The sequence below is a fragment of the Psittacula echo genome (genome assembly GCF_963264785.1).
Source record: "Psittacula echo genome assembly, chromosome: 5".
In the NCBI taxonomy this organism is placed as follows: Eukaryota; Metazoa; Chordata; class Aves; order Psittaciformes; family Psittacidae; genus Psittacula; species Psittacula echo.
In genome coordinates, this window is record NC_137739.1 from 67762948 (window position 1) to 67775377 (window position 12430).

The 12430-nt window shown below is 40.1% G+C and overlaps 1 protein-coding gene across 1 annotated transcript in view; it reads left to right on the top strand.

Moving 5' to 3' along the window:
- Positions 1-2433, top strand: part of TDRD9 (tudor domain containing 9) — a gene marked incomplete at both ends in the record, with an annotated part of 73955 nt that extends 71522 nt beyond the window's left edge. The window contains 2 exons of the mRNA XM_080618227.1: positions 1102-1174; positions 2338-2433. Of these exons, the coding sequence (XP_080474353.1) occupies positions 1102-1174; positions 2338-2433 (169 nt within the window). The remainder of the gene's footprint in view (positions 1-1101; positions 1175-2337) is intronic.
- Between the last annotated feature and the right edge of the window lie 9997 nt (positions 2434-12430).

The window sequence follows — 12430 nt, forward strand, 5'->3', positions numbered from 1 at the left end:
TAACAGGAACTCACGTTTGGAAATCAGCACTTTGCTGAATTCAAGGCACAGAAACGTCACTGCTGTTTCTTTGGACATGTGAATACCTGCTAGTGTTTCACTACCTATTTTAGGTTGATTGTTCAGACGTCTCCAGCCAGCTGGGAGGGGACAGAGCAGCCTGCATAGCTCCAGTGTTGACATGCTCCCCAGTTCCATCAGTGTTCCCTGCCTGACTTGGTCATTCTCAGCAGCCTTCTGGGTTTTTTTTTCCTTTAGGATTTTACAGCTCTTTGGGTAGCGTTTTCTCTCCTAGATTTTTTTGTGCTTTTACTGATTCTGTTCCAGCAATCCTACAGTTAAGTTTTCCAATTTTTGGGTTGTTTTTTTTTTTACCTTTTTGAAGAAAGAGACAATCTGGTTGTTGTCATGATGTCATCTTTTCCTTTGTGTAAAATCTTCCTGCATTTTGAATGTTTTCTTCTCACTGTACTTCCTTTGTGTCTTGGAAAAAACTAACTATTAATAAAAGCACATAGGCAAAAATTTAGCCTGAACAGTCTTTCATAATTTTCCTCTATTTTTCAAAAGCTAATTGTATTTACAACATGTCACTACTACTTAAGACTAAAATCAGTTTTTGAAAAACACATCTAGACAGAATTAATTAATGTCTACTGCTGTTGTACTTTGCACAGCTTGAAGGAATAACTGGAGGAGACAGAGAATCTATAGTAATTGAGTTGTCATGCAAAACAACATACCCTAAAAATAGCTTTATTATACATTCTAGTGAATAAGTATGCATAAAGCTTATGGAATAAATGACACTTGCAAATTTAGTACTTTTTAAATTTAGAAAAAACCCCATAATTTTCTTTAAAAGAAAATATATTCTTATCCACTTAATGCCCCTATGAAAACCTGTATTTTGACTTTCTACACTAAAGTGGCAAAGTATAGAGAAGTGAACCAATCACACTAGATTAGCAAGGAAATTTAAGATCCCTTAAGCGCAGACGCCTCATAAATGCCTAGTTGTGTCTAATACAGAAATTCCTTTTTCTTTAGAATTAATCTAATACAAGTGTATTTCTTAAGGCTATTTTTATGTAATTTCAGTTTAATCTGCAAATCAAAACCTCGAGATAAAGTTGTTCCTACATGGTATGAGAAGCCATATGCATGGAATCAGGTAAGGGTCTACAAATACTTTTTTTTTTTTTCCTTTCCCCCTAAGAAGAGTAGTTGGAGTACCCCAGTACAGTTAGTTAAGAGTGGTCAAAGGGAGAACTTCCTTTGGAAGGATGTATTTTCTGAGTATTGAATTTAAAGATAGTGAAAATACTGTACAGTCAAATTTAAGGCATAAGAACTGTTGAGTATACGGCAGTCCCTATTGATATCCTATTGGTCTAGCTTGTTGGGTAGCTTGGGTTTTTACTTTTGCGGTTTAGTTTATGCTTTTCAAACAGAACATGATTTTTGAGAGACATATTTAACTGAATGCAGTGCATTTTGTTTTGGGTTACTGTGCTTTCAGGTGGCTTTTCCCTTTAAGCAGACAGAAATGTGACTTGCTTTAGAATGAATGTGGTGGGATCAGGTCAGAGGGCAGTTTTCTTGAAACCTGGGATTGTTCTATAAAGCCAAAAAGTCTAGCTTCCTACTGTTAGAAATCTTACCTTTCTTTCTGTAAGGGCCTCTGCAGGCCACTATATTTCCTGACAAACAAGTGCTTTTTCTTAATTAAAAAAGGGTGAGGAATTACTGAGTGCAGTAGTAAGGCTTTTACACACACCCTCCCTGTGTCTCTCCCACCCTGAGGCAGATAAATGAGCAGTTTGGGTCTCCTTGAAAAGATGGGCAACAGTGAACAAGCACCAAGGGCTCTTATTTCTAGCAGGCATTCCCTGAGGGGTTAGAGTGTGTTGTGATACGCTACCTTAAGCCAAAGTATTTCCATATTGCAAACGTGATTATCCTTGGTATTATGAAAATAATCTCCTATTCAGTTACATTGGTGTTTAGCTTTTATAGCAAGTTAATTTGTAGGTGTTGGATTAGGATTTTCCTCACTGCATCTGAAGAATTTCAAGACATCTTTTTTACATCATCACATGAAATGCTACCTGTAATGCTTTGGAATTGATTGTGTAATAGTATTCTGACTCAGGCAATCCATGAGATACAGTATTCCATAGCACTGGCTATTTATGTTGACATGTGTGGCATGGAACTGAAATTCCTGTGTGATTTGAAACTGTCAGAACTCTTCAAGACTCTTCCCTAGCTATGTAATATAGGAAAACATAATAAAAAATGCTTTCTGACTCTCCTCTTGCATCTTTTGATTAGGTGCATCCTCAGCATATTATTGACCAGTCTGAAGAGCAGCATGAAAGAAGAAATGGTCTTTATCAGCTACATAAGCTTGTTTTGTTGAATGTTTAAGGATTTCTGGAAGTCTTTCAGAGGACAAGGAATTGCAGCTAGTCTGAAAATTCCCTCTGTCTTCTATGTAACCCTTGGACTCTCATTTTGCAAGACTGTTTCTTGAGATTAGTGTAAGTGTATTTAAAATACAGTTTGGAATATGTTAATGCATTTTTAGAAAGTTAAGGTTTGCTGACCTAAAGCAGGTGAGTTTATGAATAAACTGAGGTAAAGCAGGATGTATTTTTCATTTTAATAATACTTCTGAACAGATTTATCACAAGGTATGTGAAAGACAAAGAAAATCTGGGTTTAGTTGTTCATTTTCTGTCTAAAGGCTCATAAGCCATAGAGCATGATTTTTTTGTCTTTAAATACAAGTTGTATTTTCCTGTTACTTTTGTCATCAGCTTTTCAAAAAGCCATGCAACAAAGGTTTTCCTTAACCAAAAACTAGAAGACAAAGGAAACTCGTGATCTAGATTATGTTCTGATAAGAAGTATGACTTTACATAGTGGATACATTTTTTTCATTATTTTTTCATAAAGAAAAACATGATATGGTTTCTCCTCCTGTAAGGCAGAAGAATGCTTTTGAATTACTGTTTCATGGCACCTTTCTTTCATCTTTCATCTTTTCATCTTACTTTCACCTGCAAGATCTTTAGTCCTAAAAATGAGGTCAGTGGTTTCAGAATAAAATGCTGAAGTGAAATAAAATGTATTTGTCTCTTCTGTTGTGCAGTCATGCTTAATAAAAGCTACATTTAGTTATTAATGGTATGTGATTGCATTCATGAAATATATGAATACAAAAACAGTATATGGAAAAATGTTAACCTTTTCACTGTTCACTCAACGACTTGAAGACTCTCTAATATCCGGTCATCCTCTGAAGAACAGACAGAATCATACCATTAAAAAAGTATCAGATTTGGGGAAAATAAGGGGATGCTTAAGCTAAGAAATTATTTTAAGCTATACTTAAACAGAGGGGCAGCTGTATAATAGGCGATTTCAGTGGCTGCTTATAAGCATTACTTCCTTAGACATTTTACTAATCCCTGTGAATTATAAGCCATCATACTTAATATAGCGAGACAGGTTTAACAGAAAAACTGCATCTCAAGTGGCTTAGACAACTGTATTTCTCAGCCGAGTGTTGCATGTTATTAAGCGTTGATTTAAACACCTTGGGGGGCAGATGAAACAGGCAGAATGTCACATCTTCGCCAGTTAATGATGGGAATTTCTGTAGGAAAAGGTAACTTGGTCTTCCTAAAAGGCCTGACAAATAATGTAACTTACCATGATTCCTCATAAGCAACACCGAAATTGAGAGTTGAGAGGAACAGACTGTATTTTCCATATTTACTTATTTTTCATAATTCTCTTGATGATGTGCCCTGGTGTGTTCGTGCACGTGTGCTGCCATCTGGTGGGGGCTGCTTACTGATCTGCTGCTTGCTCCCCTTTGAAGGTCTCCTGCATGTTGTAATTTATGTTTTCAGTAAAGAAGAGGTACTCTGATGGCTCATGTCACAGTAAACTTCTATTCTTTTCATTATGATGAGAGGAGTAGATAATGCTAACTCCCCACAGACCAATGACTCATAATCTGCCACTGGTCAATTGAGAAATGAGAACTGTATGAACTGTTACGAACTCCCAGTTTTGTTCTGGGTACATAATAGGCCTGCAGACATGATTCATGACAGATTATTTTTGAAGGAAACAGAACATCCTACAAGTTAGCCTTTGCTGGGAATGTTAATTATTGTCAGACGAAAATGTAGTACTAAAATTTAAAAAACAGCAGTTGTATTTTATTGTTTGATTTAGGTTTCAACAGCATTACAAAGTCGCTTAAACAAGTTTAACAGCTTCATTTGTATTTTTTCTGTGAATTAGTATGTGAAAATAACTTCAGAGAACCATAGAATGGTTTGGGTTAGAAGGGACCTTAAAAATCATCTAGTTCTAATCCCTCTGCCATGGGCAGGGACACCTCCTGTACCAGGTAGCCCAGATAATCTTTTGGTTTACACTGAGATCTTGCAGTTTGCTAGATTACCACTTGCACTGGTTACATCTGGATTAGAACAAATAAATGAGATTCACAGAAGACTTTTGCCTGGCAGCCTATTCATTTGGTCTTCAGATCATTAAATAAGAATAATAATAAAAAGGATAGTTTTACAAAATGATAGAGCATGTGAAATGAAATACCTTTTGGAATTGCAGTTCAAAAGATGCACAATAGGAAACCTGTGACTCTGGAGGGAATTTGAGAAGCCTGCAGTGGAGTGATGAATATGTTGGTATCTGAGAGAGTTCATCAGTTTCTCTTGGTGAGGGTGTCACAGCAGACAGTAATGTGGAATTTGTTAGGCTGGAACAATTTTAGCCTTAGTTTGAAGTTTGTTGTTCTTTCCCCCAGAAACATTGATAACATTACTGTCCCTCAATGATACAAGCATATGTTCATAATCTCTTGAGTTCTTTTAAGCTATTATGAACACAGTGTTGGATCAGCCCAAGCCAGCTCATTGCAGTCAGCATCAGTACCCTTCTTCTTTCTTCAAGTAAGTATGTGAATCATTTTTTGTCACTCAGATGAGCTCTGTATTTTTCCTGTATCCCTAAATTTTGCAGAGTAAAGTGGTTTCCAGTAAGAGGTATTTTGAGAGAAGAGGGCTGAAAGGACATGAAGACAGTTCTTCACTGTGATGGTGACCGTGCACTGGCAGGGGTTGCCCAGAGATGTTGTGGGGGCTCCGTCCTTGGAAGTACTCAAAAGCCACCTGGACATGGTCCTAAACAGCAAGGAGGATGGAGAAGATGATCTCCAGAGTTCCTTCCAACCTCAAGCTGTCTGTGATGCTGTAATAAAGGGGCTTTTTCAAAAGCATGTGTAGATAAAGCTGAAGCCGCCAGTTACCTATTAGCTGAGAAATTAGTGCCTCTGATGTTGGGGAAACTGGATTTTAGAAATGAGAAGGGCTAATGCCTCCAGTAGTTAAATGCCAGTCAAGGACTGGGATAGCTTAGAGGACCAGAAGATCTCCAGATGCGCTTCTGAATTTATTTTATGGAAATTTGTGTGGGTTTGTCCATAATGAACAAGGGAATGCTGATCCCATGTCTGTGATGTGTGTTTTAAGACTCTGTGCTTTCCCAGTTTCTGGCATACAGTTCATCTTGTAGCACCATCATGACTTCTCTGAGCTTAAAAGTCTCATTTATTTGACTAGTATTTAGGAAGGTGATGGACTCTTCATACACACTGAACCATCTTAGGCCTGCTTTGAGAGATTTTTCAGGTAGTCTGTAATGTTGGAAGGAGTAAGCAGCTACAGAAGCAATCTGGAAGAGATGTTTTCTCTTTTCCTCTGCATACTGCTACTAGACTGTTTTGACTTCAGGTGAGAAACGATGCGTGCATATCGAGATGAGAGGTAATCTCCTATACGTGGGAGGGGATTTTGGGAGGCAAAGTAGTTTTGATTTTGCAGTGGGTAGGTGAAGGCGGAAGATTAATACTTGAACCCACAAGAGTATTGAAGATGGGTAAAATGATGGGATATCAAGAAAGCAGTAAGAATGGAAAAACTTTCCAACTTTCCTCCTGAGCTGGTGGTTGAAATGGGTGAGCAGCGCGACAAGGTCAGAGATTGAGCACAGAGTTACACTCCAAGGTTTTGGTTAGAAGCTTCTGTGTTTTTAAGGGCCACCCATAAAGCATTTTGGTAAAGGGTGATGGGAGGAGGTGGGAAACAGAAATGAACGTTGCGGATCTTGGGATGGAGAGACTGTTGCCAGTCAGGTGGTACCTAGAGTGCCCAGACTTCTTCCGAGCTCCACCTTCCACTTCTTTTCAGAGTGCAGTTGACCTGAAGTTGTGTGTCTGTTATACCAGCTGTTACCCGAAGTACAGGGAGGTTGCCAAAAATGAGGGAAATGTTGTATCTGGTTCCTAAATTGATTCTGACAGAGTGCTTGAGAGTTCTTGCTCTGCAGTTATTTCAGCAGTAGTATATTGTTATGATGAACACCCTTCCACAGTGAAAGAGAAAACGATAGAATACTAAAACTGAGGAACAAACCTGGACATTTTAGTCCCTCAGGCTTGCCACAGTGAGTCAAGGGCAGGAGTTGCACTAGCCTTAAATGTATGTTAAGTATATGTAGTTGTGAAATCAAGCAATTTCAAATGAGCTTGGCCTTCCTTGTGGAAATTCAGCACTGGTTACAAAGCAAGGTTAAGAGCTTTGCATTTCCTTTCCTAAAAAGTATTTTAGCAGGGATGTGGATGGTTTGAATGAACAGTGCAGATCTGCTGAGACTCTGCACACTTGCAATATGGCAGCCTGGGCCTTCTGTAGTAAGTGTGAGTGTAGAAATTCAGGTGAGTGTGGCTGTCAACCTAAAGTGATCTATTTCCAGAGAAGACAAGGCTGTCCTCTTTAAGTTATACATCAGTTTTAGGAGACACAGGTGAGTGCATATGTTTACTTTAGAAATGTTGACCTTTTCTAGCACAGTTGTGTATGGGAGGCATTCGAGCTACCTATTTCTAAAGCTTCCGCATAGATGTTACAAGAAGTTTTGTTTACAGTGCAGACGCAGAGTTGATGGTTAACAGGCAAAGGCAGGCAGGAGAGAGAATTTGAAAACTGAATGGGTGGAGGCTTTATCCAAGGGTGACTTTACAAGCAACCTGAGTTCAGTCACTCCCTGCAAGGCTCTGCCCTGCTTAACCCATGGTCTGATGTCTCAGGTTATTTACACTAGCCACCTTGCTTCTTCATAACTCTGACACACCCAGGATGAGAACTGCGTGAGACAAAGGACTGTTGTAACAGTCACACAGATGATGGTCCAAGTGAAAAGAATTGCCTTGGAGGAACTACAGAAATGCTGCAGCTTGCTGTCGAAGGTGAGACTTCTCTCTAAAACTGAGATTTGTGGAGAATTTGTATTCCTGTATCTTGGGAAATGTAACATTGGGAAAGAAAAAGCACTGTCATTTCATTTCACTTACCATTTTTGGTTGCTTCACAGAAAAGCAACCAGTAATGAGATTTTTCAGGATGGGTCTTGACACAGATTAAATTGAGATCCCAGCCTACATACAAATGCCAGAAAAAAAGCCATGTGAATTATGATATATGATAGAATCACAGTTTAAACCAGGATACAAGTGTTGACATAGACTATGGCAGGAATTATACTGATTCTGGAAAATAATTAGCACTTCTTCAAGGGGCATAGTAATGGCGATTTTTATCTACCTTAGAAAAGGATAGAACTGAACAGAAAAACAAGCAAACAGAAAACCCCCACAATCAATGTATAGTTTGATTTGGAGTTTCCTTTCTGTAGAAGAACCTACAAAAAAGCAAATGAAACTCCAAAGAGGCTAGCAAAAGATACCTGAGGCAAAGAGGATGTTTCTGAGGAAAGAAAAAGGTATCTATTAGGCCTCCAAAGGAGTGTTGAGGGAAGAGGCAACCTCTGAGATTATCTGATGAATCTGTAGAATGACAGATTGCTCTTTTCTTAGGCACATGGGTAGAGGTTTCCTCTCAGTCTGACACTCCGGTATTTAGCTTTCACTCAAGCTCTAGGAAGTGTCTAGTCTGGTAGATGCTTTGACTTCAGTCCCTTGGGGAAGCAGAGGGTAAGGTGGCCACTGCGGAGGGAGCTCCTCCATCCTGCAGGAGTAGCTCAAGACCCTTCCAAGAGGTTCCCCCGAAGGGGGAGTCATCCCCGTGGTGACGTCACATCCCCATGGCAAGGAGGTCCTGGCAGCTGTCTCTTGCCATGGGGATGAACTCTTGGCTTTCTTGAGCTAGCAGGACACACTGGTGCCTTTTCCAAAGGGCCAGAGAGCAGAGCTTGGGTGCTGGTGCTCAGTAACGGGGTACTGATGCTCACTGCAGAGTTCGCCATTGGACTGGTGAGCCAGCAGGCAGGCCAAGGTGAGCAGGGCAGGAGTGAGCTGCATGCACCACAGGCCTTCCTGGAGGGTTATGGCCTTCACTCCTTCTCCCAGGCAAGTCCCTTCCTCTCACTGAGTAACCATAGGACAGAGAGAAGTGGAGTTGCTACCTGATTTAGAGGAAGGAGGGATGTAAACAGTACGCTCCAAATGCAGGCATCCATTTCCTCTTACCTTCCAAATAGGGCAGAGACGGCTTTTTCCTCCAGAAAAAGAGATTTCTTCTCTCATGGTTGGATGAGTCCACATTGTTTTCATGCAACACTTAAGGCAGTCGTCTCCTCTCTCCTTGCTAGTCAATGATGAGCCCCAGAGTGTTCCACAAACACACCACTGTGATAGTTTTCCCCTCCTGTATTTGGTCTTCAGGCACCTCATGGAGGGTTTTTAAATCTTTCATTCTCTTACTCTGTTTTCTTCCCAAACAGAGAATGAAACACCCAGGGATGACTTTCTCCCTGGATACTTGTGTTCAAAAAAGGAACAGTACAGCTGTCAGCAACAGTTCAACATTTGCAAAGCTCTCTTTTTTTTGTCTGTTAGTATTGAAAATCAAGACTGCCTTTAGTGAAACGAACGGCACAGAGGATGCATGTATACCTTTGGGTTGGGTTTTTTTGTCTGTCTTTTAAATAAGGGCAGAAAGCCCATCTTTAAAAGACAGGAAATTAGATATGAATTTATTAATACAGATAGTATCTTCCACAGCACGTATTTCAAGAGATTACATAAAATAGCTGTAGGGAGTTCTTCTGCTTTCCCTAGCTTAAAATGCTAGTGCTCTCTTGAACTAGTTCTACTTGGTCTGGATAGTAATCGTATGCAAACAGGCTCCTGCCCAATCACAAATCAAGTTGGGAATTGAACAAGCACACTTTAAATGTGACCATTTTACATGGTCTCTAGGGAATAGCTATTTCTTGGATTTTAAATTTATGAAGTAGGATGTAGAAAGTACACAGGGGAAAAAAAAAAAAACCCAAAGTGATTGCTGCTGATAGCACATCCTAAAATTAAAATAGTTACTGAAGCTAATACATTATTAGAGATTCCTCTCCCTCCACTCCACAGGATGGCACTGCTACAGAATAAGGCATCTACAGAGGGAAGCACAGTCTGCAATACTTGTGAGCTTCCAGAGAATACACTAGTGCTTCTGGAAGTAAGATTTCACACTTGCTAAATGGATGTTTTCAGCTGAAGTATGTGAACGATAGCAAAATGCTCTAGAGATGGATGTTCTGTAATACTGTCATGTAAACAGTACTACAGGCTAGAATCAGAATGGAAAGGACTTCTTGCATACCTGCTTTATGCATACATGCAAGATAGCAAGTTTAACTCAAAAACTTTGGGTTACGCTTCTGAAAGTGTTCACTAATGATGCTGTGATCATTATTTTCATGCTAAAATGTAAAGTTTTGTCTTAATTTGATTGCTGTCAGATTTCAAGTTACTGTTTTTCAGTGTAATTGATCTGCAGCAGTCCTTAATTTTTTTTCCCTGTGTGTTTTTCTGCTACAATAAAACCTCACGTGATTGCTTGGCAACTATAAATCCAGTTATATTTAATTTAGATCTTCTAGATGTAGATATGCATTTACACATATCTACACCCCCACCTCCCACCCCCTGGTGTTAGTAACACCTTGGTGTGATGACTGTCATATCATTCTAAGAATTGTTATTGTAACTTAACTAACTCAGTGTACTGGCTGAGTTTATGCTGAGTTTGAATAGAATGCAGAATTGATTAGCTAAGAAAATATTGAGCCAGCATAATGACCACCACGCAGGAGACAAGAAAGCAATAGTGGTGTTATTAAGACAGCTATGAATAGAAGAAAAGGAGCAATGCTCCTCAGTCAGTTCCTTGGAATTGATTTCCCCAAAGCGGGAAGGAAGAGCATCTGCAAGGTGAGATCACCATGCCCCAGGGCACAGCAGCCAGTGCCAGGGAGTGGATGAGACTCAGTGAAACATAGGCCGGGCAAGGAGACGAGCCACAGGCTACAGCATTTGGGGAAGGGTAGGATAAGACAATCCCAAAAATCATCAAGGTGGGATTAGCAGAAGAGGACCAGTGTTGTAGACCTCAGTGGATGAAAACAGGCTCCTGCAGAGGGCCGCATCATCTCCAAGCCACCTCACTCAATGCAAGTAGGTTTGCTTTTGCTAATACACCTTGGGTAATAGGGCAGGTAAGAAAACTCTAAAAAGAAAGTTCAAGCAGCGAAGAATGATGGCCTTGGATGGCTTAAGAGACATGAGCTCTGGATTTGTTACAAGTTTGAAGTAGAGGCTTTGGAATTACAATAGCAAAGTGGTATTTAATAGAGGAAAGTGGTATTTAACATTCTGTATCTAATGCTTCCCATATATGAGAAGAAACGCAATGACACTCACTAGTTGGAAGGACTTTCTGCCATCACAGCCAGTTTGTTCCAGCTCTCCAACAGCCAGGTACCAGCCATACAAACTGTCAACGTGACCTTTAGCTGCAAAGCTGGGAAGAATATAAAGTTTAATGGCTGAATTTCCTGCTGGTTAACACTGTCACAGTTGTTCTGAACACTGTGCACCAAACAGGCCTAGAAAGTCTGCCAAGGGAGTCTTAAGTAGGAACTGAGCTAAAGAACCAAACACTCCAAACCCTGAATAGACAGGCAAAGAACTCTGCTAAAATGTCATAATTAAGAGAATGACACGAGGCTTTCTTGGCAAGTATTAGCAAGAGCAAGAATTTAATGACAGTTTCCTCCCTCAAACAGTTGTAAGTGGAGGATTTTCATTCATTTGGGTTTCCTTTTTCTGATAAGTAATACACAGTACATTGATTTGTTGCATACAGCCTACCAGAGGGTTTTTTGGGGGTTTTGTTTGTTTGATTGGTTCGTTGTGTGGGTTGTGGGTTTGTTTGTTTGTTTGTTTGTTTTCTGGTTTACACCATTTTAAACCCAAAAAATATTTTTCAATGTCTTTATTGATCATATCTAGCACACAAATCATCTTCATTCTACTGCCTTGCAGTGAAAATACTTGAGCATTCTCAGACATTACTTCTCACTGCTAGAACATCTATAGAGTTGGGGTTTATTTAGTGCCCTGTGAGATTTGTCAGTACTATCCCCAATTTATATTTGAAGAAACTGAGATGAACGTAGCTGGATTAATGCCTAGGAGTTGCAAGTAAGACTTGCCTCTCAGCCCTATGATGAAGCAAGTTGTCATTCACCTGACAACTCCAATAATATGCCAGAAGATAGAAGAACTATTCAGGGTGATATATTTTTTGATAGTAAATTTATCAAGTTTCGCAGTGGATGTGTTGATAACAGAGTTAAGCAACAGCAGCTGGAGTTACTACGTAGTTCATTTTTGCTTCAGACATTGCTGGCTTTTGTTCAATAGCCTGCAGTTTTTATACAAAACTTGGCAGGAAACTGAAAAGTTTCTGCACTGACACAGGTGAGTGAATACTGAAAAATAACAAGGCTTTGTGTCTTGATAAATGTCTAGGTGAGGGGAACAGCTTTATTCGACTATACTGTTTTAGAGAGGAGTGTCGTGGTTTAAGCCCAGGCCATAAATTAGAACCACGCAGTCCACTTCTCCCCCCACCTTTCTTCCCTCTGCTCCTGGAGGGACGGGGAGGAAAATTGAAAGAATGCAACTCCCACAGGTTGAGATAAGAACAGTTTAATAACTAAGGTATAACACAAATCACTACTGCTACCACCAGTAATAATAATGATAAAGGAAATAACAAGGGAAGAGAATACAACCGCTCACCGACCAGTACCTCGCCCCCACCCTGCCGTGATCCAGCCCTTCCGGGTAGCTCCCAGTTACATCCCCCGGCATGACGTGCTGTGGTATGGAATACCTCTTTGGCTAGTTTGGGTCAGGTGTCCTGTCCCTGCTTCCTCCTGGCTTTTCCTCCTCCCTGGCAGAGCATGAGACTCACAAAGTCCTTGGTCAGGGTAAACATTCTGACCAGCAACTGAAAAC